Source organism: Paramormyrops kingsleyae, chromosome 6, assembly GCF_048594095.1.
Source record: "Paramormyrops kingsleyae isolate MSU_618 chromosome 6, PKINGS_0.4, whole genome shotgun sequence".
NCBI lineage: Eukaryota > Metazoa > Chordata > Actinopteri > Osteoglossiformes > Mormyridae > Paramormyrops > Paramormyrops kingsleyae.
In genome coordinates this window covers 10,668,960-10,695,035 of record NC_132802.1, presented here as the reverse complement: position 1 = coordinate 10,695,035, position 26,076 = coordinate 10,668,960, and the positions used below count along the sequence as shown (strand labels likewise).

Here is a 26,076-nt window from a genome sequence, read left to right as displayed (position 1 = left end):
ACAAAATTAAACTATAAGATCGAACCGTGGTATTATTATTATTATTATTATTATTATTATTATTATTATTATTTGTCGCAATATGATGTACATGCAATTGTAAAGTCTTCATGCTTTCTTACCGCAAAAAGACGTGTTTGGAGGGCAAATAAATGGTACGCTTGTAAAAATGTAAAAAAGTAAAGACAGCCGGAAGCATTAAAACTGAATAATAATAATAAACCCTGGCAAAAGAAACAACATTCACAAACTGAATGCACCGGCAAGGACAAAAGCAAGAAGAAACGCGTGTTTTTTCCATTGATACAGACCAGCCCGTATCCGCACGTCCTGTCCAGCCTCTGTCTCTTTAATAAACTCGTGGTTATCTAGTGTAACAAATGTCTCGCTGCCATCATCAAGTCCAGGCGTGGAGGGAGGAGTTTTTAATGTTCAGTTTGTTCGGCGGATCGATGTTTGCTGGCATCGCCTCGCCCTGCCTGTGCCGTGTGTGATATAGTGTTACAGTGAAGCGCTGCGCTCCGTCCTTTACACAGCTCACACATCACACGCGCATACTGGGGAGACTGGCATCTGACAGCGATCGCTCCTTGGCTTTGGAAACGAGACGGAGAAAAACGGAAAGGAAAGAAAACAATCCGCCATAGATCTGGGACATAAGAAGTGAAAGTGCGCACCGATTATTTCCCCCCATAATCCGCTGATATTGGATTTTAAAGAAGAGGTCAGAAGTACTGAGATCAGAGAAGAAAGACTCGCTCTTTCTTTATGGACTATCTCAGACCGCATAGCAATTTTACCTGGGCAGAGTCACCGTGAACTGCGAGTTCAAAGATGCCAAGAAGAAAACAGCAGGCACCCAGACGGGCTGCGGGTAAGGGGGGACGGATCGGACTGGGCTATCATTACAAGTCTCTGTCACTTTTATTATAGACGGTTAAATCATCTGCGCTCAGAATCGGATATTAAAATGCAGTGCTTAGTTCTGCACTTCTGGGGCTAAGAAATTGACAGTGTGGTATTTTAAATACAGAATAAGCTCCAGCTCCCATAAGCAACAAATACTGTAGGACTAGAACAGTTTCGTCGAGGATTAAGTCCTGCATATACCCGATGATGCCATGATAAAGTCAGTTCTTTCGCTCATTGCAGATAGGCGAGTTTTTTTTTTTACTCGCTCATTCATAGTTTTTGTTTCATATTATAATAGCGAGTATATTCTCGTGTACCATTCCCACTGATTTGAGAATCGGTTCCGTTTTCTGTAGAAACCTTTTTTTGAAAAGTTTCTTTTAAACTCAGTGCTTGCCGTGTGCTTTAGGTGGGAGCTAAGCGAGGTGGCAGCCTGCATGCAGTATTAAGATGCGCATGTTCTTATATTGATCAAAATATCATAGCCTACCTGAACTTCATATGAACTCTCAACCATCGATATCTTATGGCCAGACCATGTCTTGTATTCTTCATGCTCAATATCCCCCCTTTCTTCCATCTGTCTCGCACGAGGTTGAAAAAGTTATACAAATTCATGCAATTATTAGCCATAACATCACAAGAAATGCATGATGTAATACTTTGTGGTATTTCAGTGTAACCTTGTGCATCTAAACTGGAAAGATTCAGCTGTTTGCTATAAAACGATAAACTTCTAATTTTAACTGTGATTCAAGCTAGTGTTAGTAATATCTTTCGGTTCAATTCGGTAATATTCGAAAGCATAAGCAACAGCAAATGATGTGTTTTCTCTTACCAAAATCACACCGTAGCATTTATATTTAACAGGTAATTGTATTACTTTATTCATTTTGTTATAAAAAAAGACTAGCTGACCTATGTATGGTATATTCCTAGCTTTTGATTTGATATTTGATCATATGTCACCTTGCGGTCACTGACATCAGTTTTTGAAAGGTATTTATAAATTGCACAGAAAATAACTAGCGTGTACCCATAGTGTATCTTACCCTGTCCGGTTTCCCCAGCCCATGGGCACGTACAATTAGTCATATCTTAGTTTAAATGTGGATGTTTTCTATGCACTTCCTTTCTCTCACAACATGAAAAAAAGTAGGATTAATGCTTAAGGACAAAAAGGGATTCCGATCCCTGCAGTAAGGGATTGTCTGGAAAGTTTTTTATTTTTTTAATTGCGGTGAAAACAATAACACGTAGAGGCAGAAAACAATGAGACGCAGAAACAACGTATCTTTAAAAATATTCTGTTTGGCAACCTACATCTATAATCTAGATCTAAAAATATGTTCAATTGTTTGATAACATTCGTGAATTATTCCGCACAAAGGTTAGTTTAAATGTGTGTGATGCTTAATGGCATAATTACTGTCAAAATAACAGAAATGGCCTACTGAAATTAAAAATTTTAAGCCATGTCCTAAACGTAGTAGTTTTTAGCAACGATTGCGAAATGAAACTCATTTGGAGAGGCGCTTTCCGTCTCAGGGCAAGTGAAAGTTGAAGGTATACAGCAGTGGCCAGGGCCGGCACTTTTCATTGTTATCGTCATAATACGATATATCATAGTAATAGTGTTTATAATATCGTGAGTCTGTCTTGGGTAAGCTATTTTCAGGATGGATGGATGGTTGGATGGGTGGATGAATGGATGTATGGATGGATGGAAATATCGTTGGACAGACAGCAATAATAATACATGAAGTTGCCTTACTGCTATATAAACTGTTTTTGCCAAAGATGACTAAAATAAAATCAAGTAAATAACATCACACTATTATTATATGAAAATTCCATTGTTATGATGATTATTATTGTTGTTAACATGACATGTGCAAATATTGTTAGCATTCCTTTATTAAACTTGTCAGATGGAAAGAGGTTATTTAAGACCTTTTACCAATTTTTACCCACAAAGTAATACTTTGGACACGTGGGCATTACCAAAAGATGACTGGTGATTTTACAGTATATGTATAATTTTAAAAAAGAAAATAGTAATAATTGGAAGGATAGGAGAGTGATCTTTAGCCATAGTGACAGAGAAACAATAGTTTCACTTCTGAGGTTGTGTATGTTTTTGGGATTTAAAAAAAATCCTTACTGTTTTGAATGAACCTGACTAGCACTGTATTCATACTTTAGACAACAAAAAATAGTGGTGTAAAAACAGAAATCGTATGTTATGCAGATGGAATGGAGTACCACAAAGGTGAAATTTTGAGAAGAAAAATACATTGATGTATGCAGAAATCCTATATACCTGCCGATTTTGGCTGCAGTTTGCTCATTTTATGGCTGTGAATGGAGCGTTTTTTTTTTGTCTTCGTGGTGGTTTAGAATTTACTTTCCAGATGGCAAGTATTGTTTGCCAAGGATACCACATCCTTTACCCCCATTAAGAGTCAGGAGAGCTTTAGCTAACAATCCCTGCCCCCACTGTAGCTCCCCCCCCCACCCCACCCCACAACACATACACATAAAACATACACACGACACCATACCATGTACAATTCTTTCCACGTGTCATTCAGTGGACGGCCCCCCCCTGCACACACATCATGATTATCCTGCAGAACTTTTGAGAAGATTCCTTAGCGATCCGTTTACATGCTTTCAACTGCCTCGCCTGTAATCTGGTAAATGTGTCAGCCCTATAGAGAAATAAGCCTTCCAGAAGAGTTTCTTCATTGTTGAGGTAATTGTCTCCTCTTTGACAGGCACATTCATCAGTGGCTTAATGGTCAATCAAAAGTTGGCAGGCAGAGTGTTTTCATTCTTTCCTATCCACTACATTAGGAATACTTAATCAAAATGTCTCCGGGTAATGGCTGTGAAGAGTTCATGACTGACTGATCCGTTGTCTGCGCCGATAGAAAATTAACAGCTCGGTGCTAGGGAGATGTGAGCTCGCAGATAAACAAATTGTGCATTAATATTTCATCTTCAAGACCCAGGATGTGCTATCAGCGGCGGAATATTCCTAGCTGCCCTGTCATCTCTCTTTCTTTATATTCTTGAAGGCTCTATGCAGCTGTAACTCATTTCGCCTGATGACTTTACTGGGGTTACGGAGAGTGACGACAAATTGATTACCTGGCGGTGCAAGAATGGGTGAGGAGACACGGAGTGACAGTCATGTTATAATAATATGTTTAATGATGTGTGGAGAGGGAACAGGGAGAAAAAGGTATTAAAATAAGAGCCGGGAAGATGCGAAAAATAAAAAATAAAGTTTTGGGGAGTCGACACTCTTAAAGCCGCAGTGCCTCCATCTCTGCTTTCCTAATTCCCCCCCCCCCCCCCCCCCCATTTTCTTTATTTTTGCTGTGTTATATTAATGCTTGGAAGAACCTGGGCCTAGATGGAAGGACTGACGTTACAGGAGTAGCCGACGCGCATGGTCAGTGAGCTCCAGCGCCCCCTGGGTAATTATGCAGCTGGGTGGCAATTAATCTTTGTGTGTTTGAATCAACTGACTTCAAAAGGGGGGTCAGACCTGTTTAATTTCTTATCTTTCCTGACTTTAAAGAGTTAAGGACTCAGTCTAGACACACAATTACTTACACGTAGGCTTCAACGATTTGGTTCTCATGTGAGCAGTGCAAAGATATGGAGGAGAATGTTTTGATAGACTATTTAATATTTTCCGTAGATCATCGTTCCTGTTTATCATTGGTAAATCGATTGCCTCCTTTCTAGAAGGAAACCTTACGTCACCCATTGAAAAATTCTGAACTTACTCCACATTTCACTGTAACCCGTGGCATTCTGTAGCATCCCGGACCGCTTGCCCAATTTGTTGTTAACAAGATAATGCTTTTTGTGTGTTCCCTGGGTTTTTTGTTCTGTAAGTCTCGTCGTGCCAGTAAATGACTGACAGAAGCTTCGGGGAATTGGCTAGATTCAAGTTCTCCTTAGTGGTTTGTTCTGGAAACATCTTAGGAACAAGGCAGATGCTGTTTGTCTAGTTTAGGTTGAAAAAAGTGATGCAGTAAAGTCAGGGATTGAGAGGAACTGAAGCTAAGGCAAAACAGTCATTAAAAATTCCCGGTAAACTGTCAGCCCCCTTTATTAAAGGACTTACTGACATTTCTCTAATGTATTTGTTTGGTTCTGTTGTTTTGCTTGTTTTTATGACTGTCTCATATCAGCTGGAAAAGTGATGTGTGGTCATGTGATGTCCTGAGTTTCAGGATCTCCTTTCATTTATCTGTCTAAAACTTATTCTATCAGGTCAGCCTCAGTTTCTAATTAAGGCGTAATGATTTCTGGAGAAGCTTCCACAGCTATTTATTCCGTGAGACAAATCAAAACAAGCAAAATAATAGTTGTGGAGGTAGAAAGAGATTTGTATCTTCCGGTGTGGGTTTGAGTTTGCATGCAGGTGTTAGCTGAGTCTCTGCTGTCTATGGTCTCTGCTGTCACATATCCGGATCTGTGACTGGAGAGACTTGGGTCGTTTGACTTTAGAATTGAGGTAACAATAGAGAAGCTCCTCCTTCGCTATATGGCAAAGTGCAGCTAGCATATGGCTCAAGGAGGTGTTTGTGTCCCAGAATGTTACCAGGAGCATCATTTAAGAGATGTTACCCCTGTATTACATTCGTCAAAATATCAGAATATATGACCTAGCTAGATATGTACACAATAAATTGGAGAGCAAGTGGCTATTGTAATATTCTTTAGTAGTCACTCAGTAGTGTCTAACTAAGAAATGAACCACACTGAACAGAGATTGACTATCTTTACTAAACACCAGGGTATAAACCGAACAATCTGGATGCACTTCAAGCTAATATGCAAATGATTATCTTACGTGCCCAATCACTGCAAGTCTTAGGTCCAATCAGAACCTATGACAGCATTATTACAAAAGAGAGCCTCAAGTACAATTGCTGGATCGAGATGTTATTTTTCGATGTGGAGGCAAAATGATGCACATCTCACGTAGCGAGTTTCACATCCCAAAGGGCTGGTGTGGCAGTAATGTAACTCATGGCCTGATTTTGTCTGTTTTACTTCCCTTGGTTTTACGTTGAAGCGCATTAAGGCGGTCGTATTTGTTGCCTGGTGATACGTGATACTCCATCCCGTAACGCACTCCAGCTGCACTGCACACCTCTGAGCTAAAAGCTAATGTTAGCTAATACTTTCAAAGCCAGAAATTGCACCCTGTGAAGATGGTGGAGACTGGGGCTCTCTGCGGCCCCAAGTGAATCGGGCTCTGTGGTGCACGGCGAGGTGTCATGCCTGCACAGTACCTGCGTGTCACTCCTTCACCTCACACTCCCACCAGGACCTGCGCTCCTTCCTAGGCAAATGGCACAATTCGATACACCCGTTGGCTGATTCGTGTGGATAATTTTTCCCAGAAATCATTGCAGGAGAAAAGGCTATTCGTTCTTACGCTCATTTTTTCTCCCGTTATCCCAATATTAGACACACTGCCGAGTTTATTTCAAGCCGGTTCAAAGTCATTATTTTACCCATCGCAGCATCAAATAAAGTGCAACTTGGTTATTTTTACTTTTTATTTATCTGTTTGTTTGTTTTTTATTCGCTGCACATCTTGTGATTTAAAGTTTCGTTTAGTCACCTGAAAGTAATGCCACGGGGAGCAAACTGGAAAAGAAATTGTGGAAGGGACCTCAATAAATGTGGAAAAAGCGAATATCACAGTTTGCCCTTTGATTGCTGCAAAGAAATTTTGACAACGATACACTTTATTAAAGCGGGTTCAAAAAAAGTTTTTATCTGCCAGTTGAGCTGGATCAGCTTATGAGTTTGTTAGAGGGATTTTATTTCCCTTCTCAGAAGAAATACACTCTTTTAAATTGTCTACATTCATCCCTTAGTGTTAGACACAAATCAGGGAAGGACATAATCAGTGCTGTTCATTTGTGCCATGCCCTGAGCAGTCTATCTCTGTTCACCATATGGCTGTGGAGTTGTGCAAAACAATCAGAGCCAGATCAAGCAACAACTTGGTTCCAGATGCATTTTAGGAGCCCAGTGGGGCTGTTAGCCCTTCAGTTAATAATAAGAATAATAATAATAAAATCACACTCTGAAAAGTCGCACTTTATTCATTAACCTCCATTCAGCGACATTGATCTTGTTGCTTTTTAGCCTTTGGAGGAAACTCCTGCTTCCTTTGAACGCTGGTCGTGTGGGAATGCCGTCAGATGCAGGTCTTCTGCTGAGTTATGCAGAACTCCTCCACTCTTTTTGAAATTCCCAGAAAACTGTTTTCCTTAGTTTTCTTGTCTTTCATACACAGGTATTGTCTTGCCAAGTATATTTGACTGACATTGATGGTTTATAAACTTGATGTCCATAGTGATTATTGTAGGCTTAGGTATAACGTAGCCTTATAGTACAAAAAATATGCTGAAAAACTGACATTAAAAATCTTTTTTGTTTGTGTTGCATTAACTCCCAGGGTGGGGGAGGGGTCCTGACCTCTGTGCCTTGCTGCATGTTAATAAACACCTACCTATGTGAGCCTTTGGATGTCCAAAGCCTGATAAATGATTTAAAAGCCCCCCCCCCCCCCCACCCCAAGGTCCGAAAAATTGCTGAGTATTGGGATATATTGAAGTGTGTAGCTGGCTTATCTTGAGTGATTGTGTCTTTAGTTTGTTTACTAGGCCCTCATCATTAGACAGAATTTCACAGTGAGCACACCGCAGACACTAATCTGCTTTCTTTCTTATTTTTCGCTGCATTTAAAAAAAAATCCATGAAACGGGAATTATGGCTTCTTTTCACGGCCCCGTGAGCAGCGGCGAATCTAGCGTGAATAATGTCACGCACAGAGGGAGTATGGCTCACTGACCTCAGTCCGCATGGCGGCCATGGGGAAATCTTAACCCTTCACGTGTCGGATGGAAACCTACGTGACAGGCAGTGAACTTATATGACGCCGAGGGAATGTTTCTCATGCTACACATCTGGGATGCGTTTGTTATGCAGTGATTTAACGTTTGAATTGTACCGTCTACACTGTAAACCTGCGCTTTCGCAGTTGAGTCTCGAGCCTCTGTTCCACTATAACAGCCACCATAGCGCCACCTGTGGGCACCTGCAGTCGGAACAGGACTCTGGAACAGCTTGCACCAGGTGCCTCATGAGCAGCGCTGACCTTTTTTAATCCAGTTCTTGCCCACTAACCCCCCCTTGCCACACACACACACACACACACACATGCATACTCCTCTGCCGGTGGCAGGAAATATACCGCAAGCTGTCCCCAGTGAACACCCTTTTAATGGTGGGGGGGGGGGGGGGGGTTGGTTTCAGTCCTACTCCGAGAGGTGAGGGCACGTCATACCCTACAATGCACTACTTATTTGCTTCTCATCAAGTCTTTAATTAGATCCAATTAAGATTTAGAATGTGAATTAACCTTTAGCAGTTGTTTCCTGTATAAATAAGGGCTGTAGTTTTTTTTTTTTTTCTTTAGTTGGTGTTTTTGATCATCAGCAGGGTTTGTCTCGGCTTATTTTGTTGTTCTGTACATAATGATACCATTATTATAAATGCTATTACAGCTATTTATTATTTTTTAATTTATTAAATTTAAAATGACTATTTTAAGTGATGATCAGTTGTTCTCTAAGTATACAGCTTTGAACACAGGGCAACTAATTCCTGTCAGTGATAGAGACTTTAAATTCCAAATGTATTCTTAACAGTTCTTTTATCTGAATTCATTGGTTACTTTTTACACTGATATGAAGGTAAAATGCAATTTAACTGCAGTGTTGTTTGTTGCAAGCACTAATGCTCTGGAACAGTTTGTCTTCTACAAAAGGACAAACAAAAAAGAAAGATTTTTCTACACATTGCTTCTGTGTTTATTGATTGCTGGTGACACCTAAATTTTCTCCTTTGATCTTAAATCTACCTTGTTTTGAGTTCTCTGTATACATATATTTTAATAAACTCTGTGACTTTTTCCACTAACCTACTGTATGTAATATCCAGCAAAACTGTTGGAAATCCCCAAAACTTTTATTTTCTTGGGGGGGGAGGAGGGGGGGGGTGGTTAGAGAATGGGCATCTGCACGTAAATTAAAGTAGAACATATTCACTCTTCCGACATCTGCCATCCCCATACCAAAGATTTTCCGTGTGTAAGGTAGTTATTTCATTAACACCCCGCGTAATCATCATCAGAAAGTTGCTATCAAGAATTTGGGAGATGCACACTTACTGTAAAAGCTTAGCAGAGCAGTGGCTCTCACTGCTTCTCACCTTTAAGGCTACCATAATTTGTAGAGAGTAGGATGCACAGTCAAACTGCTCAGGCCAGTTTGGTGATAAATGTGTTGTTGCTAGGATCTGGGACGAATTCAGGCTTATCGTATTACTTTTGAAGCAAAATATATGTGGCTTAGCAGTGTTTGTTATTCTTGGTGTTCGGACCATGTTTCTCAGTATTAATTATCTTAATGTTTCATGTGTAGAATAAAACTTAATGTGAAAGTGCAGTTTTTGGAAATTTTCCGACTTGAGCAAAGTGAATTGTGCCATGCGAAATGAGGGGTTAGTTTTGAGGATTTATTAGACTCTTATTTATTCATTTTAATATTTATAAAATGTGATTTATAGCAGGACAGTTAGTTAGGGTTTGTCTGGTGGGGGGGGACGGGGACGGGACGGTGGGGTTTGACACTATATGTTGTCATGTGTGCTGACTTTGTGCTTTGAAGCTGAATTTCACTGCTCCTTCTAAACTAGCCGGAATTGCAAATGGCCAGTTCAGTCTGTATGCCTGTAGCCACAGTAAAAGGTCCCTATATAAGCAGAGAGGGGGCAGGAAGGGGGGGTCCCAGCCAATCAGCAGGGCTAATGTCCACACTATATCATGTCCCCAACCTTATACTTTTGTGTATTTGTTCGTCATTAAAGCTGTTGGTCTTCTGACTGATTTATAGCTGACAAGTTCCATGACTAACCATGCGGTACAATTACGTACGGGCTAATTTGATGAATCAACTTGATGTTCCGCAGTCCCTGCCGGCCTCCCCTGCGTATGCTCTCAATTTTCTGCTGGAGGTTAAAAAATGCGCTTTGAAATTTTGCTAATCCCATCACATATGACTATGGTGTCTCGTGGAATAATGTTTGGACATGCACCCTTGACTAAATCCAGAAATAGAACGGGGGGGGGGAATGAGGAGCCACAGCTCTGACAAGTGCTCTCAATCAATGACTAAATGGACTGTTAACCGAGGCGATGTGCTCTCCAGAACATTCTTGGTTATCATTCACCCCCCCCCCCCACCCCAATAGCTGGCTCCCTGGGCCAGCTTCACATCCTAGATGTTTTGAAGAGAATCTCAGAGAAAACAAATGTAACGGCAGGGATGAGCATGGAGGCGGCCCAGCCCGGGCCTGTTATTCACAGAATGCAACCCGGCAGGCATCCTCGCTAACAAACTGGACCCTTTTTCACAAGCATTCCTAAATCTGTCGTCTGTGTAGCAGTGAGGATTGGCATAAACAAAGCAGAGCTACCGAATTATATTTTAAATAGGCTCGGAAACAGCTGAATTTGCAGGATCTCTTTAGAGAGAAAGGATTCTGCTGTAAGAGTTCATACACATCCCTACATTACGGTAGAACCCCTCTGTTGTGAATCCTTATTGGCTCCTTGTTTTGTTATCACCCTCCCCTCCCTTTAGCTCATTGGTCCATTCAGCCAGCGGTGACCCATATGCACATTAACCCTTTCACCACTGCCACCTCCTGATGGGCCATTGTACCAAATGTCACGAAATGCCCAAATTCAAGCAGATGTTGAGTAAAGAACAGAAACCGATTGCATTGTACCTTGGGACCAGTGTAGCCTAATTGTTTTCTGTTCGTCTTTGAAGTATTGATTATAGCGGTCAACGTTTAAGTGCATCTTTCCTACAGGCCTGCAAGGGTCAAAGGGAAACAGCAGTAGGACTGCTACTTATATAAATAAAATTTAAAATGATATACACTTTCAAAGCCATAAATTAATAGCAATTAAGATATTGATTAGAGGTTTGCCCTGCCCTGGAATTAGGTATCACTGAACTGGCTTAGCATTGGCTTTAAGTTGAGTGTAGGTTTTATTTATGTCGGTGTTTTTTTTTCTTTAAAAACTGGATAGATATTCTCACCCCATATTTACAGACAATTGATTCAAGATTGTGGGGAACTCAAATAAGCAATGTTTTGAGTCCAGTCATTTAACAGTCAGAACAGGATGTTCTTAAGTTGTTTTGGAATCGATAGAGAAATTTCACTTTGTGCCATGAGACCTTAACGACTGCAAATTGATATCGCTTCAGATATGTGTAATTAAGTTGCTTTATTTGTCAGGAGCCCCACTTTTTTCAGTTTGCTGAAATCTTTCAAGTGCATGTCTGCAGCAGGGACAATGTCAACTCGAGATAACGGCAGCAATTTCACTAATGCATGTGGGTAAACCTCATCACGATCTGCCCGACGGAATCCACCAAGCGCCTTTATCTTGCCGTCTTTGTCAAAGAATATAAATGCCTCCGATGTTTAAAAGTGTGTCACCAAAACAGCGTTGGCTCTATAGATATGTCTCACTCATTTTTTCCCCTTAGTTAGCAAAATGTTTATAAGCTACCTTCTTTAGCTGTTGTCTGATGTTGCTGCATGGGACACAGGAAGTGATGGTTCCTCGTACCTTGAATGGCACAAATCATTGTGCCATTTAATGTACGAGCGACGGCTCTGCTCTACCGCGGCACGGTAAATGCAGGTGTTTCTTAGTAGCTGCCGTTTGCATCATATGACATTAAAACGTGAAATGTGTGAATGCATTCAAATTGTACATGCGAGCGTATGGAGTAAGTTTGCTGGAAGTTTTGCTCAGATGCCGTTACGTAATTTACAAAAACGTCCAACAGTGCTGCCGAGTGTAATTGTGGTGTTACAAAACAAAACATGCAAAGATAATGTAATGCTAACGAGATTTCCAAACTCCACACACGGAGCGGAGGTGGAATTTGAACCCGGGACCCTGGAGGTGTGAGGTAACAGCACTGAGCCGCCACACCGCCCTTATTTAGCAACATTCGCACTTGATAAATCGATATTTACATTTTTTAAGAACTGTGTGCGCAAAGACACAGAAATGAAGCACAGATGGCCAATGACCTGGTAAGAGAAAACAAAACAACGGGACATCACCTTCTCCTACAGCATACAGTGTATCATTAGCTCGAACACACCATTGCTGCTCGCATCATTTGCATACTGCTGCTGCTTGTCCTCATTTGCATTCTGCGACCAGCTGACATATAAACTGTTTGTCTTAGGTAATGGGTAAATACATGGCAATTATCAAGGATTACATGCAACATTTCTGATTAACACAGTGGATTCGTTCCTAAACGTCATCACCACAACATGCGATAAGGAGTCTTGAGTTGTGTACCGCGTCCCGCTCTTCAAATTTCTAAGCAGGAACAGGAGGCTACCTTCATAGAGGTTTAGGGACCGTCCTCCAACAGCTTATCCTGCTCAAGCATTTTGGCTGACTGCATGTCTTTGGAGTGCAGGAGGGAACCGGAGTACCCACAGGAATCCCACGCAACTTAGGGAGAACCTCAAAACTCCAGTCACACATGCAGGATGGAGACTGCATTCGAGTCCCAGCCCCGGAGATGTGAGGCAACAGTGATGCCCACTGAGCCACTGCTCATAGTCTTTGGGCTGGATATAATTATGCCTTGTAGCAGACTTACGGATGTTAAAAAAAAACCAGCTTCATATTATTATGTTTATAGTCTTAGGTTTGGAAACTCACTCTCAAAGCATGTTTATGATTTCCCATTAAAGCTACTTCCTTTCATTTATATTTTATCCAAACAAATGGAGGTTCCCCCCACACCGATTCAGAAACAAATGAAAAAAGAAGGATTTCCCAAAAGGATGGATCTGTGGCTCTGATTCTGGCTTCATGTGATTTATTATACACAGGAGAAGGGGGAGGTTTCATACCGGAAGACTTTTGCTTAATTGTTGCTCAACTGTATCTGACTAAACCAAAACACAATGCCAAGATTTCCTGTAAGAACTGACTCGGCTGATGAGTGATTCCTGTAATTTACATGTGGGTGTCCGATTGTCATATGGCTAAGTATGAGTGTAAGTGTTTCGTGACTGACAGGACAGAATGTGATTTTTGCCCCATGCGCTCTGACACGCAGAATCACACAGGCCATTGTTTGTAGAGTGTTCTAGAAGAGGCGGGGGAATTTAGTATTGTTAAGCTAGCGCGTTAAGATTTTCCAGTTGATAATTCTGCATTGCCTGGGGCCCCATTTTCATTTAACGTTTACAGTTTTACTTTGAGGTCACGGAGCCGCTTCAGAAAACGTTTATTGTATTTTCTGCCACCTAATTATTTTGCATAGAATGTGTAGGCTGCTGAAACCATCTTATATCTTGCAGAGCATCGCTATTCATGTTATTTCAGTATTGTTACTGTTATATGTTACTTAAGCTTAGTATCAGGTATCGCGACTTCCGAGATGCCGTGATACGGTTTTGTAACGTTGACAGATGAAACCGAAAATGGAAAAAAAAATAGTGTTGTGTAATCATTTAAATGCAGCTGTGGAATCAACGGAAATCCAAAAAAGTGGGAAATGCTTTTTGGATGACTGTTATTTTTGGTAATGTGCAGGTAAAAGGGTCCTATGCCCAGCAGGGTGTCTAGAGTTATGCCCGCTGAGCTGGGCATGACCAGCCCTGGATAAAGGTCCAGTTTCTCATGGCAGGATGTGACACCCGCTGTTTGTCAGCTGTCTGCGGTGATCTTACTGAAATGACTGGCTCTGATGTTTACAAGCCCACACACAAAGCTGGCTCTGCGACTCGACGGCTGCCCACGGTTGCTGGATGCTGGTAGCTGCATGTGGAGGGGGCAGGTACGGATGTGTGCATCGCACCGAGGCGACCGACAGATCTCCCGTGGTGAACGTGCCGGCGGAGGGGACATTGCCGGCTGGTCCGGCTGCCTCAACGTACTTGTCAGGAAATCCAGCCTGCCCCCCCAGTCCTGCCTCGCTTGTCTAGATGTCGATCGCAGCCGGGGCGGTTTGTCCGCGGGCCATACATCTGTTTCCCTGTCTGTCAAGAGCAGCTCCCGTTCTTTATAACCCACAAGTTTCCTTTTACAAGCCTGAGCGAACCTGCTCTACCCTGTGAGGATGTCTGACCGCCCCACGCAAGGCCGCTAGTAGGGGCCGGCCTTATCTCAGGCTCTAATAACCACCTGTCTCTGTGAGGCCCCCGGGGGTGCTGGTGGGGGCCCCCAGCTCTCTCAGGCTTCAGGAGGCTTTGGGATGTAGCGGAATAAGCACCCCTAATACCTGACATTATACCACCGCTGGGCGGATGTCCTGTTGGGGAAGTCAACAATCAGTTGAGTTCCTTAATTTGACTCAGAGATTCACGCTCTGGAGATTGCAAGACCAGCTGGCCCTAAAACACACGTTTCCCCTTTGTTTTTTCAACTCAATATGTACATTTTCACTCCACCTAAAACCTGTACATAATATTATTTGCCATTTGCAGAATGACAGCAACTTTGGGATGTTTCTTTTTTCATATTGTGTCTTGCACTCCTTTGAGACACACAAACATATACGGCTATCTGTCAGCTTACATCCTATCGAGTAACATGTGACCGCATTTACCTCCAAGGTCTGTAGTAAATAAACACTGATGGAGAGATGCCTGAAAGCAGATGCATCGGGACATTAGCGGCTGGATCGCTCAGCGTAACAGGTGCAGGAGAATGGGCAAGACTGCCAGCCGTATAATGACTCGCTGTCCATATCTAACTTGTATTAGCGTATGCCTTCAGTACTGTATATGTGATGGGTAGCTACAATAAGCAGACGTGATGAAACAAACTTACTGTACAATAAAGTACCTTCCCACTGCTTCAGGCTCCGACTTCATTCTCGCATTTGGTTTTATAGTGCAATTAGTGCCTGATTTTTTAAGAACTTCAAGATCAATCTCTTTTTATTATAATGTGTTGTGGTTTCATATTTACATAATTGTTTTCTGTAGAGTACTGTGTATGTATTACAGCTTTGCCCTCTTGCCTTTCCACTGTAACTATTGAAATATGCACAAACTGACTTGTGTCCAGTGGTCCCGGTCAGAAATGCGCACTCAAGTCCACGGATATGGTCAGGGCATTTTTGCACAGCTCCTGCAGCATTTTGGGGAGGGGGAAGGTGTCACTATTCAGCCGGGGATGGGACTCGAACTGCCCACGTTCTGATCAGTAAAAAGTTCTATTTCCATAGTCCTGCATTTAAAGTTGCGTGTCGTTTAAAGAGTAATTTAAAGGTTAATTCTTTCCCTTTCTGCTGTTAGCAGCTAGAACCCCAGCCTGCGCCCCCCCTCCCATACCCAAATAAGCATTTCCTGTGTAGCACTTTCCAGTCACTAAATAAATTAAGCTTATGATTCTCCTGAAACTGAAGACGTTTTTGGCCTGAGTCACCGAGACCCACCTCCATTCACTACGGGCGTTAAAGGTCACCGTCCGGTCAGCGGCACAGGGAAAACAGCCTAGCCCTCACAATGGATGTGACGGCCGGGGGGGGGGCGGGTCCTGCAATGTTGGTGTGGTGTGTAACCCCGTCTAATGTGCAGGCCCGTGCTCAGGATTTTGCAGGAGCTTTTCCATTCAGTCAAGAAGGGCAGAAATGAAGTTTCATTTCTTTGGGTAGCGTAGGTGGGGAAACCACATTTGAACTGCTTAAGCTACATGGAATGAGAAGGCCCCGGTCTGGGCTATCCACCTCATTTATTTTGGAAGTATAAAACGCCAGTGATCGTTTACACGCCTCTTTATACAGTTTTTGTTTTTATTAATATCCCTTTTGGCCTCATAGGAAATAATTCTGTATAAAAGAGAAAGGTGATATCACAAGTGGCCTGTCCTTTACTCCCCCCACGAACTCCCCCCCCCCCCCCCCCCGTACCTTTGTGCAATGTCTCATAAACGTCACACATAGTCCGGTTTCTAATATAACTATTCAGTCTTTTCTTTTCTGCCATAGTCCCTGTTCATCATCTCAAAGCCATAACTCACAGCACAGTCCGCCTCCATGCTCGCGGTACAGCCAGTCCAGACTCATTCTTCAGGGACCTCATCAGCTTGTCCTCCCCCCCCCCCCCCACCCCCCCCTCCTTTCGCCTCAGGGCATCCATATTAATTTAGCCTGATTAGAGAAAAAGAAGGACCAGGCCCGATCGTGGATTATTCTCCTTTTGAGAACATCTGTGGCGGCGTGGCCTGTACTGGGGTCAGCCTAGGCGTGGTGAAGTACACACACCCAGAGAGACTTCCTGGAAAAGCCCCATCTGACATATAGGAATACATCCGACTCAACATAATTAGCGATCAATTCATCGTCATGCCAAGTTGGGGCATTTGCGGCTGTTGTCGATTTGGCCGCTGAGGACGACGTATTTCCATGAGTGTGCAGAAGCACCCTCCTCGTCTTGAGGCGCCGCCGAACCGCACGCGAACTGAGCGCGCTCAGAGATGTGCATTTCTGTGCGGGCGACACATCTGCCACTCAGCTCGGTGTCATGTGACCCACTCCATAGCGTTTTTTTCCTCACCCATAAGGTGAATATGCGATACCTATAAGATAATTCAAACTTGGGAAGTTTGAAAGCGACTTTATTCTCCAACAAAAACTATATGGGAACAGTGCCTGGGATTCGCTGGACTTATAAAAGAAGATCTAATACAAAATGCTATGAAACTCATTCCCTTTTTGTAACCCATAAAGCATTTTCAGGCCAGGTGCTACTGTATTTAGGCATTTGCGAGAATTCATATTCAAAGGCATGACTTCATGACTTACATCCTGCGTGAGTGTGGAAGGTCATCTTATTCTTATGAGTTTGTCAGCATCTATGGTGCCATCTTGATGACCCATAAGTCTCTGCTCCTCTGTGTCTCTGTGCCTGTGTCAGAGTGTCAGGGCTTCAGCCCTTTTCCAAGTGGAGAGTCATGAGTCTTCAGCACGCCCTCTGATGTTCTCTTCTTTCACTGGCCGAACTCCACGTTGCCGTACCGTGCAGGAGAGCCTTCTGCAATGTTGTGCCTGATGTTGATTGTAAAACGGGATTTTCTGGCATGTATTGTAAAGTAAACTTAGAGTTATATAAGCATATTGGAATTATAAGCGTACTTGGAATTGTACGTTCACGCGTTCTGTGTTAACATCCTAAAATCATATCCTGCACATACTGTATGTGAAAGGAAATGGCGTACAGCTTGTTATGCTACTTCATTTATTTTTGGAGGTAAGCACAGGAAATTGGATAGTTTAGCAACTTTAAATTTTACTGACACTTCAAACCAGGCTGGTGTTTAATGTTGTCTTTTTAAGCTAATGCTATTTAGATACTGTGCAGGGAGATGAGTTAGTGCCATAGCAACTAATCGTCTTAACGAGGCTAACGATGGAACTGTTACCGTGTCGCTCTGCGTCGTCACCAGTGTCAGTGCACATCCTTGCACATCCTTGCAGTAACGTTCCGGCCTGTTTCCTCCTCATTCTGCCTCCTTCTTGGTCGGCACGACGGGGTAGAAACCGCTGGAGTGTCCAGTCTCTGACTTGTATAATTCAGTCAGACCATCATCACCATTGAATGCTGGAGCCAGACTAGATTTGTCTATACACCCATGTATATAACTATAATTGAAAGCCAATCAAGTGTCTTTGTTTTTTTTTCAGATGCCTTTGCCAAGCATTGTAGAATATCTACCTGTACTTATTTTGCCACTGTATCTACTCAATTCTCACTGTTTGTCTTTTCCCTTAGGTTTTCAAATTGTCAATACAAAATGATTCTATACAAGTAATTGTGTTTTAAACCTAAAGGGAGACTTTTATCAAATTTAGACAGTGATAGATTTAATTGACCATTAGGTAATAGTATTTTTTTCTAATGTATTTTTAACTTTGTATATACTGTGCAAAATTTAATAACACAGCCAATCTTTTTTGAAGCTGCTCGCTGGGTCGCCTATAAACTGACCCATATCTCCTTTTATCAAAAGAGTTTCGTTGACCTGCAGTATTGCAGGTAAATATTTTGTCTATCAGCCTGCAGACGATATTTCCACAACAAAGCAGTTGGACTACTTCAGTGAATTTTTGATAGACCTCTGCTTTAGATTATATCCAGGTTTTTAAGCTAACGAATCAGAATATGCAATAACATGGGTAACACATGCTTTTTATTGTTAGTAATTAAATGGTTTTTTCCTCTACATTTGAGCAGTTCTCCTTGTAAAGTTTTAAAAAATCCATTTTCATTTGGTTGCACAACATACATTTCTTGTGTGCTTTTTTTGGTCCTGTACATATTTGGTGGTATTACACTGTGGTATTAAATCCTTTTAATAATCTTTTATCTGCCCAATAGAAGCACGATTGGTTTTTTTATAGAATTTTTTTTCATGGCAGTATCAGTGGTGAATAATACTATGGAGTTAACACTGCTTGAATAAGCAAAACCTATGATTAAAGATGTGGGAGTATACACTGGCTGTACGCAGAGCGGAGGAAATCAATGGTAATGAAACAATAGTGCAACGTCTCACTTTGCACTGTAATTATTGACACGCTTTGAAGACCCCACCAAGGGCCTGTCGTCCTGAACCCTACCGCTGTGGCCGTTTTGCAGGTTCAATTTTTTTTTCCGGTGCGCGCCCTCTGAGCCAGCGGTGTCTGGTTGCCATGCCGACTCCAATCATGGTACGGGATGGAACGGCCCTTCATCTTGCCTCGGATCCTGTGGGGTCCTGCTGCAGGTTGGGGAGGCTGGTGTTAGCATGTAGCATGAGTCCAGGAGACGCCCTGCTCTAGCCGTTTGTTTGCGAAAGCGGCGTGAGTTTCTGAGTTTTAGATTTCTGAAAATCCTCTGAAGAAGCTGTTTAAATCGTGGGAACGGATGTGGGATTCATTATAATAATAATAATACTAATTATGACAATGATAACAATAATGGCACTGTTTGCAGTGTGTTCCATTCTCTGTCCCCAGTGCATCCTAGGATAGGCTTCAGCAACACCATGATCCTAGATACAATGGATAGAAGGATGGATGGTGAGGAACCATAATTCATTAAGAGGCCAGCCTTATCATTAGCCAATGATATGCTTTCAATTGGTAAGTAACAGAGGAGGGGGGAGTCTGGGGGCCAATCAGCTTTCAGCTTTGGCTCCACCCCTGTACATGCCCATGATGGATGGATAGTAAACTATTTAAATATTTCCATGCCATTGTTATATAAAGTTTGTTAAATAAACTTATAACGACTGATGGACTTATGAAGAACACGTACACACAACTGCGGTGAATTATCGCATTCTGTTAATTTGGCTTACACTCTCAATTAATGTAGTAAAATGAAATGCCTTTAGTGCAAAGGTAATTGACACTGATTAAGCCACATCAATGGGTAACAAATTGAATGAAACAATGCGTGGTGGCTGACACAGGCACTGGCAAAAGAAGTAGAGTTAGGTAGGCAGAGTTATGTGCTACGTTTCTAAGCTGGATGGCCAGTGAAATTAAACCAAGTTATTCCAGCTCTGAACACTATTAGATGTGGCCACACCAGCAGGGAAGCCATTTGTGAAAAGAGGCCAGCTTTTGCAAAATTATTTTGTTACGATATATAGACACAATTACTCATACTGATAAAAAATCCAAGACAAACTGATGCTTTTGCGAGCACATTGTGTCTGGACACCATTTGATTACTTACAATAACATCACATATAACAGTTACTGCTACGCACCATGGGTTACTGGGTGCTGGGAACTACTGTTTTATTTACCTATGTTTATCTGCAATTTTTTATCATTATTTATGGAGCTGCCAAATCAGGCCCGTAGTTAGAGCCATGCCCAGTAATTGAGGCTGGTAAATAATCAAACTTTGCCGATAATTAATTGTGTGCGGCTTGTGTTACACCGTTAGCCCCTAACGTCCTTGAGAACGTGCCACACGAGGTGGTCGGGTGCGTGTGCGTGCACTTACCATTCCCCCCCCTCCCCCCCCCCGCCCCCTGCCGTGGCAGCTGGTGCGGCGACAGCCACTTTGATATGTGAAATTTCGGCCCTTGAGTAATTGACCCGTTTTGATAAACGCTCCTGAATGACACTGGCATAATTCACCCTAAAAGTTTGCACTGTCATGAGGATGAGCCAACTGTCTCCCGCAAATATATGAGTGCAATTTTCCAAATAGGTTTATAGCAGCCCTTGAGAGGGAAGGGTGAGATAGCGATATTACTGACTTTATTACTGCGGCCCGGCGCCGCTCGCTGGTCCGTGAGGCCGCTCTCTCTCCACAAGCCGCCATCAGACCTACATCTAAACGATGGGTGGGCAGGAGGGTGGGACATGTGACCGCAAACCTGTTACTTCCCTTTAGGTGGCCTTGTAAAATGAACCTATCCAGCGTTCTGCACATACTTGGGCGGGGGGGACGCACTTGCAAGGATGGCAAATCCAGTGGAGCATCTTTCTATGTACATCTGACTGGAACAGCCCAGTGCGGATACACATTGGTGGCCACTGGAAACTGCTTCCCACTGCTTCTCCTGATTAGGGCCACGGTGGTTCTGGGTTGGATGCCAGTCTATCACAGGGCTATGATAATAATAATAATAATAATAATAATAATAATAATAATAATAATGATGATGATGATGATGATGATGATGATGATGATGATGATGATGATGATTACTTCAGTCAGTACCCCATGACTAGCAAACCCTCCCACATGGGCCCTCTCCTGGGGCCCCCTGCACCCAAGCCCAGGACAAATCCCCAGTTGTTCCTAGTAGACAGTAGACCTAATAATAATAATAATAATAATGATAATAATAATAATAATTATTATGATTATTATTATGTTATTGTTGTTGTTACTCACCGATTGAAAGCATTCATTCATTCTCTGTATGAATTACGGTGCCTGCTATGCCCATCTTAAAAACGGTACAAATAAAGACTGCAGCTAAAATATCTGTCGTACCTAGAATAGCTTCAGTCAGAGATCCACCTGAAATACCCGAACTGAGCACCAGTGTGGGAATTACAGTCAGTTACCTGGTGGATATAAACCCCATAAGCGGAGTTCTGTACGGCTGAGATGTAGGAATAAGGAAGAACGGGGAGGAGTGCAGGCTGAACTAAGCGGCTGTAGACAAAGACAAGAGGAGGTAATTAGAGAGCATTCAGTGGTAAGGCTGCTTAGCGGCTGAGGAGCTGGCAGCCGGTGGGGAGAGAGGTTGCTGCTCGACAATGGAGCGAAATGTGAGCAGGAGGGGGGAAAGTAGGAAGAAATGATAGACTGAAGATAAAGAGGATGATTTGTCCATCAAGGCTTTTTTGCCTTCCATCCAAAAAAAAAAAGACTCAATTTATGAGAGTGGCATCTCAGATGCCATTATGGAAGAAGCAATCCTTTTTTAATGTTGGTTCTCTTCAGCAGAATCATCCTCGACTCATTTCTTCTGAGTCTGTTTCTCCTAGCATTCAATTTTTTTTAAAGCAACTTTTTCAGGGAGGACAATTTACTCTTGACTCAATAAAAATTCTTTTCCCTCCTTGCATGTCAAAACAAAATGTCCACCCCTAAGAATCTAATTTACGGAGCCAGTGTAGTGCATCTCCCAGTTGATGTAGGACCCAGGTTTGAACAAAAGAAACACTGTGCGTCTGCAATTCGGCACTGATGCCACAAAACCTGCCCACTCCTTTTTTGGCTCCCCATGAATGGTGTCCTTTAATAGTCAGGCGGGTGTCAACTGAAGGGGGGGAGGAAAAAAAAAAAATGGCTGAGGAGGGGTACTGTATGGAGGGATGGTTTGCCGTGACTGGCAGCAATCAATCACGCCGTGAAGGACAGTTAACAGGGCAGCAGGAAATAGATTACTGGCAATTCACGGGTTTCAAGAACGGCAAACAGAAGGAGCATAAGGCCACGGTTTTAAGCTCAAGTTCATCAGCGTACTCTGTGATCTGAGTGCGAGTTTCCCTGTTAAAGTCAAAACCGAAGTCAGCATTTTATTACCATTGTAATAATACTGCAGAGTATCATGTAGAAACTGGACTTTAGCCATGCTAGTGATGCCCAAATTTATTGATTTGGGGGTTTCTTGCATGTTAAGTTGGGTGATTTTGTGTAATGATAAAAAAAGACCACAAGTTTCCCAGCATAGCTGAATAAAATTACTTATGTGCTACATGTTAATAGTTGCAATAATGTGTTGATAGTTATTTTCGGTGTTGTTGTTTTACCGACGTTAATAATTATTTTAGTAACGTGTCCTTCTTAATTAATAAATGCAGTTGAAGTAGAAGGACATGACTGCTTTACTAAGCTCAAAAATACAAAACCTAGACCTCAAACTAATCAAGTCCCAACAACATTCAAAAAGAGTTTAAGCCTTGTGGCAATCATTAAAAGAACCCAGAGACAAAAGAGCATTTCACAAAGGTACATATTCACCTACAGCGAGTTAGGGAGGCAAAGCGTTATTGCCGTTTTATCACAACCAGCAAGGAGGCAGAATAAAGATTAACCAGCATTTAATTTGTTTTTCTATGTTAATCAACAAGCTAGAATTGGTTGAATACATTCAAGAAAATACATAACCACTAGCTAGATTTACATATATTAGCTAGTAGCCAAATTAGCTGACCATGTTTCAGCCAAAAAATGAATATTAATTAAGATGATAGCGTGATATACATACTGATACACAAATATATGGTCTAACAAATGACTGAGGGTTGTAAATCTCAATGGATAATGTATAAACAGAGATGAATGACTGAAGCTGATTTAAGGCTGTTATTTAACTTTTAAATATTTACTGAAAACCGCTGTTCCGGAGAGGAGGCGGTGCAAATTAGAGGGGTGCATTTTACGAACGGATGAATCTTGAGCAGTCAGCGTGGCGAATGACTAGTGTGAAGGATTTACGCGACCAAGCGCCGGTAGCTGCTTTATGGAGAGAAACAGCCTTCAGGACAATGCAAGTGGTCAGTCACATGGCTGCAAAAAGTTCATTACGTGGAATAGTTGTGTAGAGGTTCACCCATCAGAAAAACTAGTTACCTAACCCTGACCCAACCGAAGGACTAAGTAACCTGGGGAAATGTGCTGTTTGAATAGCGGTATGTTTCCCAAACAAAACAAGTGATCCTTCAAACGACTGCAAATGTATAGTTGTAACACACAAGTGGTAGTCAGACTGCCCCCGTGCCAAAAATAAAACGCATAGTACTTCAGTAATAGCAAAAGTGTACATTTTTTCAGTTTTTGCTGAACTACTTGGCCCAGTAGTAATGACAGTTTTGTCATAGGTCAGATTACCGAAGATAATTGTACTAAATCCATTAAATTACATTAACATTTTATAAAGTGATGTTTTTGTGCCTCGATATTTCTACCTTTCTGGGGTAACATATTGCATTCCTGAGGTTATTGTTGGCTGCCACTGTGTTCAGTGATCAAAGGGAGGCAGTTGATTTGTGTTGAGCTAATGAATCGGACAGCTGATTAGCCACCAGAAAACAGCACTGGGAATGATGGCGAATCGACGTTGGACAGAAGGGGACAAGACATCCCTGCTGGGTTTATTAAATGCACAGAACAGTAGGGGGAAAGAAGTAGTTTCTGAGATTTGAGATTGCTGCTACCTTTTTCATGTAATAAAATTACAACTGGCTACATTTGTAACAAAAATATAAAATGTACATCCTAAACAGACCCCGAGGTATAGGCAGAAAAAAGGGAAAGTTAGCAATCAGAGAAACTGCAGTCAGTTTCTGCTATAAGCAAATTCAACGCTAGAGCCAACTGGCACAGTGATATTGCTGTGATATTGTGAGGAAAGGTTGTGTTTCCATTACCTAGCAGTGGAAACAGTATCAGGTAGATTGTAGACAGCCACACTAACGCATTATTATGCAGTTTAATTTCAGTTTACATATCTTTTTTTTTTTTTTGCAAGTTAACTTGCTGTCCATTGTAGTTTGAAATGAAGTCCATCGACCGATCTTGACTAAACTGTGTGCACAAAAGAGTGCGAGAGCGGCAAAGTAACGGCAAAGGACATAGATCTGGTCAAGTCCATGCAAGTTAAGTGCTGCGACAGCGCAGCTGGAAATTGCAGCGGAGTGGAAAACCATAAGATGTATTAAATGCATGCCTGTCTAAGACACCATGGCGCGATGGTGCTAAAAACGTTCATTACGGTCTTTGCGAGATTGCACGGATTTAGCCTGAGAGACACGAGGATAACCTTTATTGTAGAAAGAACTGGCTCTGGGATAAACCACTTTGATGATGTTTTTCAAACCGCAAAGTTGACCCATTCTTAACAAAAAAAAAAAAAGTGAGCTAATTAATGAAATTCTCCAATCGAGGCAAATAAAGTTAAAGCACGACGTTGCTGACGGGCAAGGTTAAACTTGAACAAAGGATGGTTTGTCGGGAACAGCAAGTGAGAGCATTTAAATGAGGAGGGGCACGGGGGGGGCAGGAAAACTGAATTGGATGAAAAATGAGTAACTAGGGACTGAAAAATGCAAAGCAGATGTTTTTTCTTGCCTTTTCTTCAAAATGGCAATGAAACATTAGGTACCTTTTATAGCTCCTTTTAATCCACTGACCCGCCTGCAGAGATGAGCCCTGATGCTGCGAGTGAATGTCAGCTGTAGGTCCATTTCCGGTTCAGCTCCGGCGCTCGCCGGACTCTTACCGAACCATCATCAGCACATTTATTTGTTTGTTTGATTTACTTGATTTTTATTTGCATGAACTGGAAAGACTCTTCGCTTCTGGGTTCTGTAAGGTCCAGCCCCAAAACCGAAATGAGCTCCTGCCATCACTTTGGATCAGGACAGGATCTACTTAAGCTGTGATTAAAGAGAAGCACGGCAGTCATCGCAAATCTCCTAATGATGGTGATTTTCCTAAAAAATGCGGCCTTGTTTTTACTCGTGTGAATGCATTTCGGCAGCATTTCTGAAATAGTGCGGCTGATTTATTTTTTTTCGCCTACGCTAAAAATAAATTATTGAAAATACTTGAAAAAATATACATAGCATGTAATTCACTGTGACTAAAGATGAGTTAATGGCCCTAATTCTAGCTTGGAGAGCTAAGGGATTTGAGTTTAAAGTTTAAAAGGCATTGGGACACTGCAGTTGTACCCTAAAATCTGTTGGAAATGGACCAGCCGTGCATTGGCATACTGCTGGGGGGCCCATGTTGTTTTTCAACCCAAAACTCAAATCATAACACATTAGTGTAGCCAGTAGTTTAGGAGCAAATATCCCACAATCTTAGCACACTAATAATGAATTCCCCCCCCCACCCAAAAAAAAAAAAAAATCAACCTTTCCCTGAACCATAGCATCTGCATAATGGTTTAAATGTGTTTCCCAGAATTTTGTAGGCTACTAAGAACCAAAATCAGGTTAATTTTTCCTGTTTTCCTGTTCTCCTGTTACTCAATAAAAATGATGCTAAAATTCTGCCCAGTTGTTGCAGTATTTCTCATATTTATCTTGCTTTTGTTTTCAGAATGTTTATGGATATTTGTATTTTAATTTCTCCCCTTATTTATTTAGTTGAAATGTTATGTGCTTACTTGGAAAAAACATAAAAATTTGAGAGATGACAAAATTAAGCGGCTAAGTGGTTATCATTTATTATCAATAAATATTACATTATTAACTGTATTTTAATAGGACGATTTACAATTAAACCAAAACTGTGGGCCTTATTTTAAAAATATTGCACTTTGTGAAGGTTTTTTTCTCACTGTTTTAGGTGCTTTTACATGCAATGCATTTTCTTTTCTTTTTTGAGTATGTTTTCTTTGGTTCTGAGTTGAAACATTACGTCTAGTTATGGGATCTTATTAACTACATACCTCACCCTAACTGTTCACAGTTTTGCTTTACATTAATTTGCAATACTGCCTAGGGTTTG

General features: G+C 41.8%; 1 protein-coding gene across 1 annotated transcript in view; it reads left to right on the top strand.

The window, feature by feature from the left end:
• Nucleotides 1-309: 309 nt before the first annotated feature.
• The window catches only part of tshz2 (teashirt zinc finger homeobox 2), a 52,569-nt gene continuing 26,802 nt past the window's right edge, over nucleotides 310-26,076 (top strand). Inside the window, exon 1 of the mRNA XM_023834990.2 lies at nucleotides 310-874. Within this exon, the coding sequence (XP_023690758.1) occupies nucleotides 835-874 (40 nt within the window). The 5' untranslated portion in view covers nucleotides 310-834. The remainder of the gene's footprint in view (nucleotides 875-26,076) is intronic.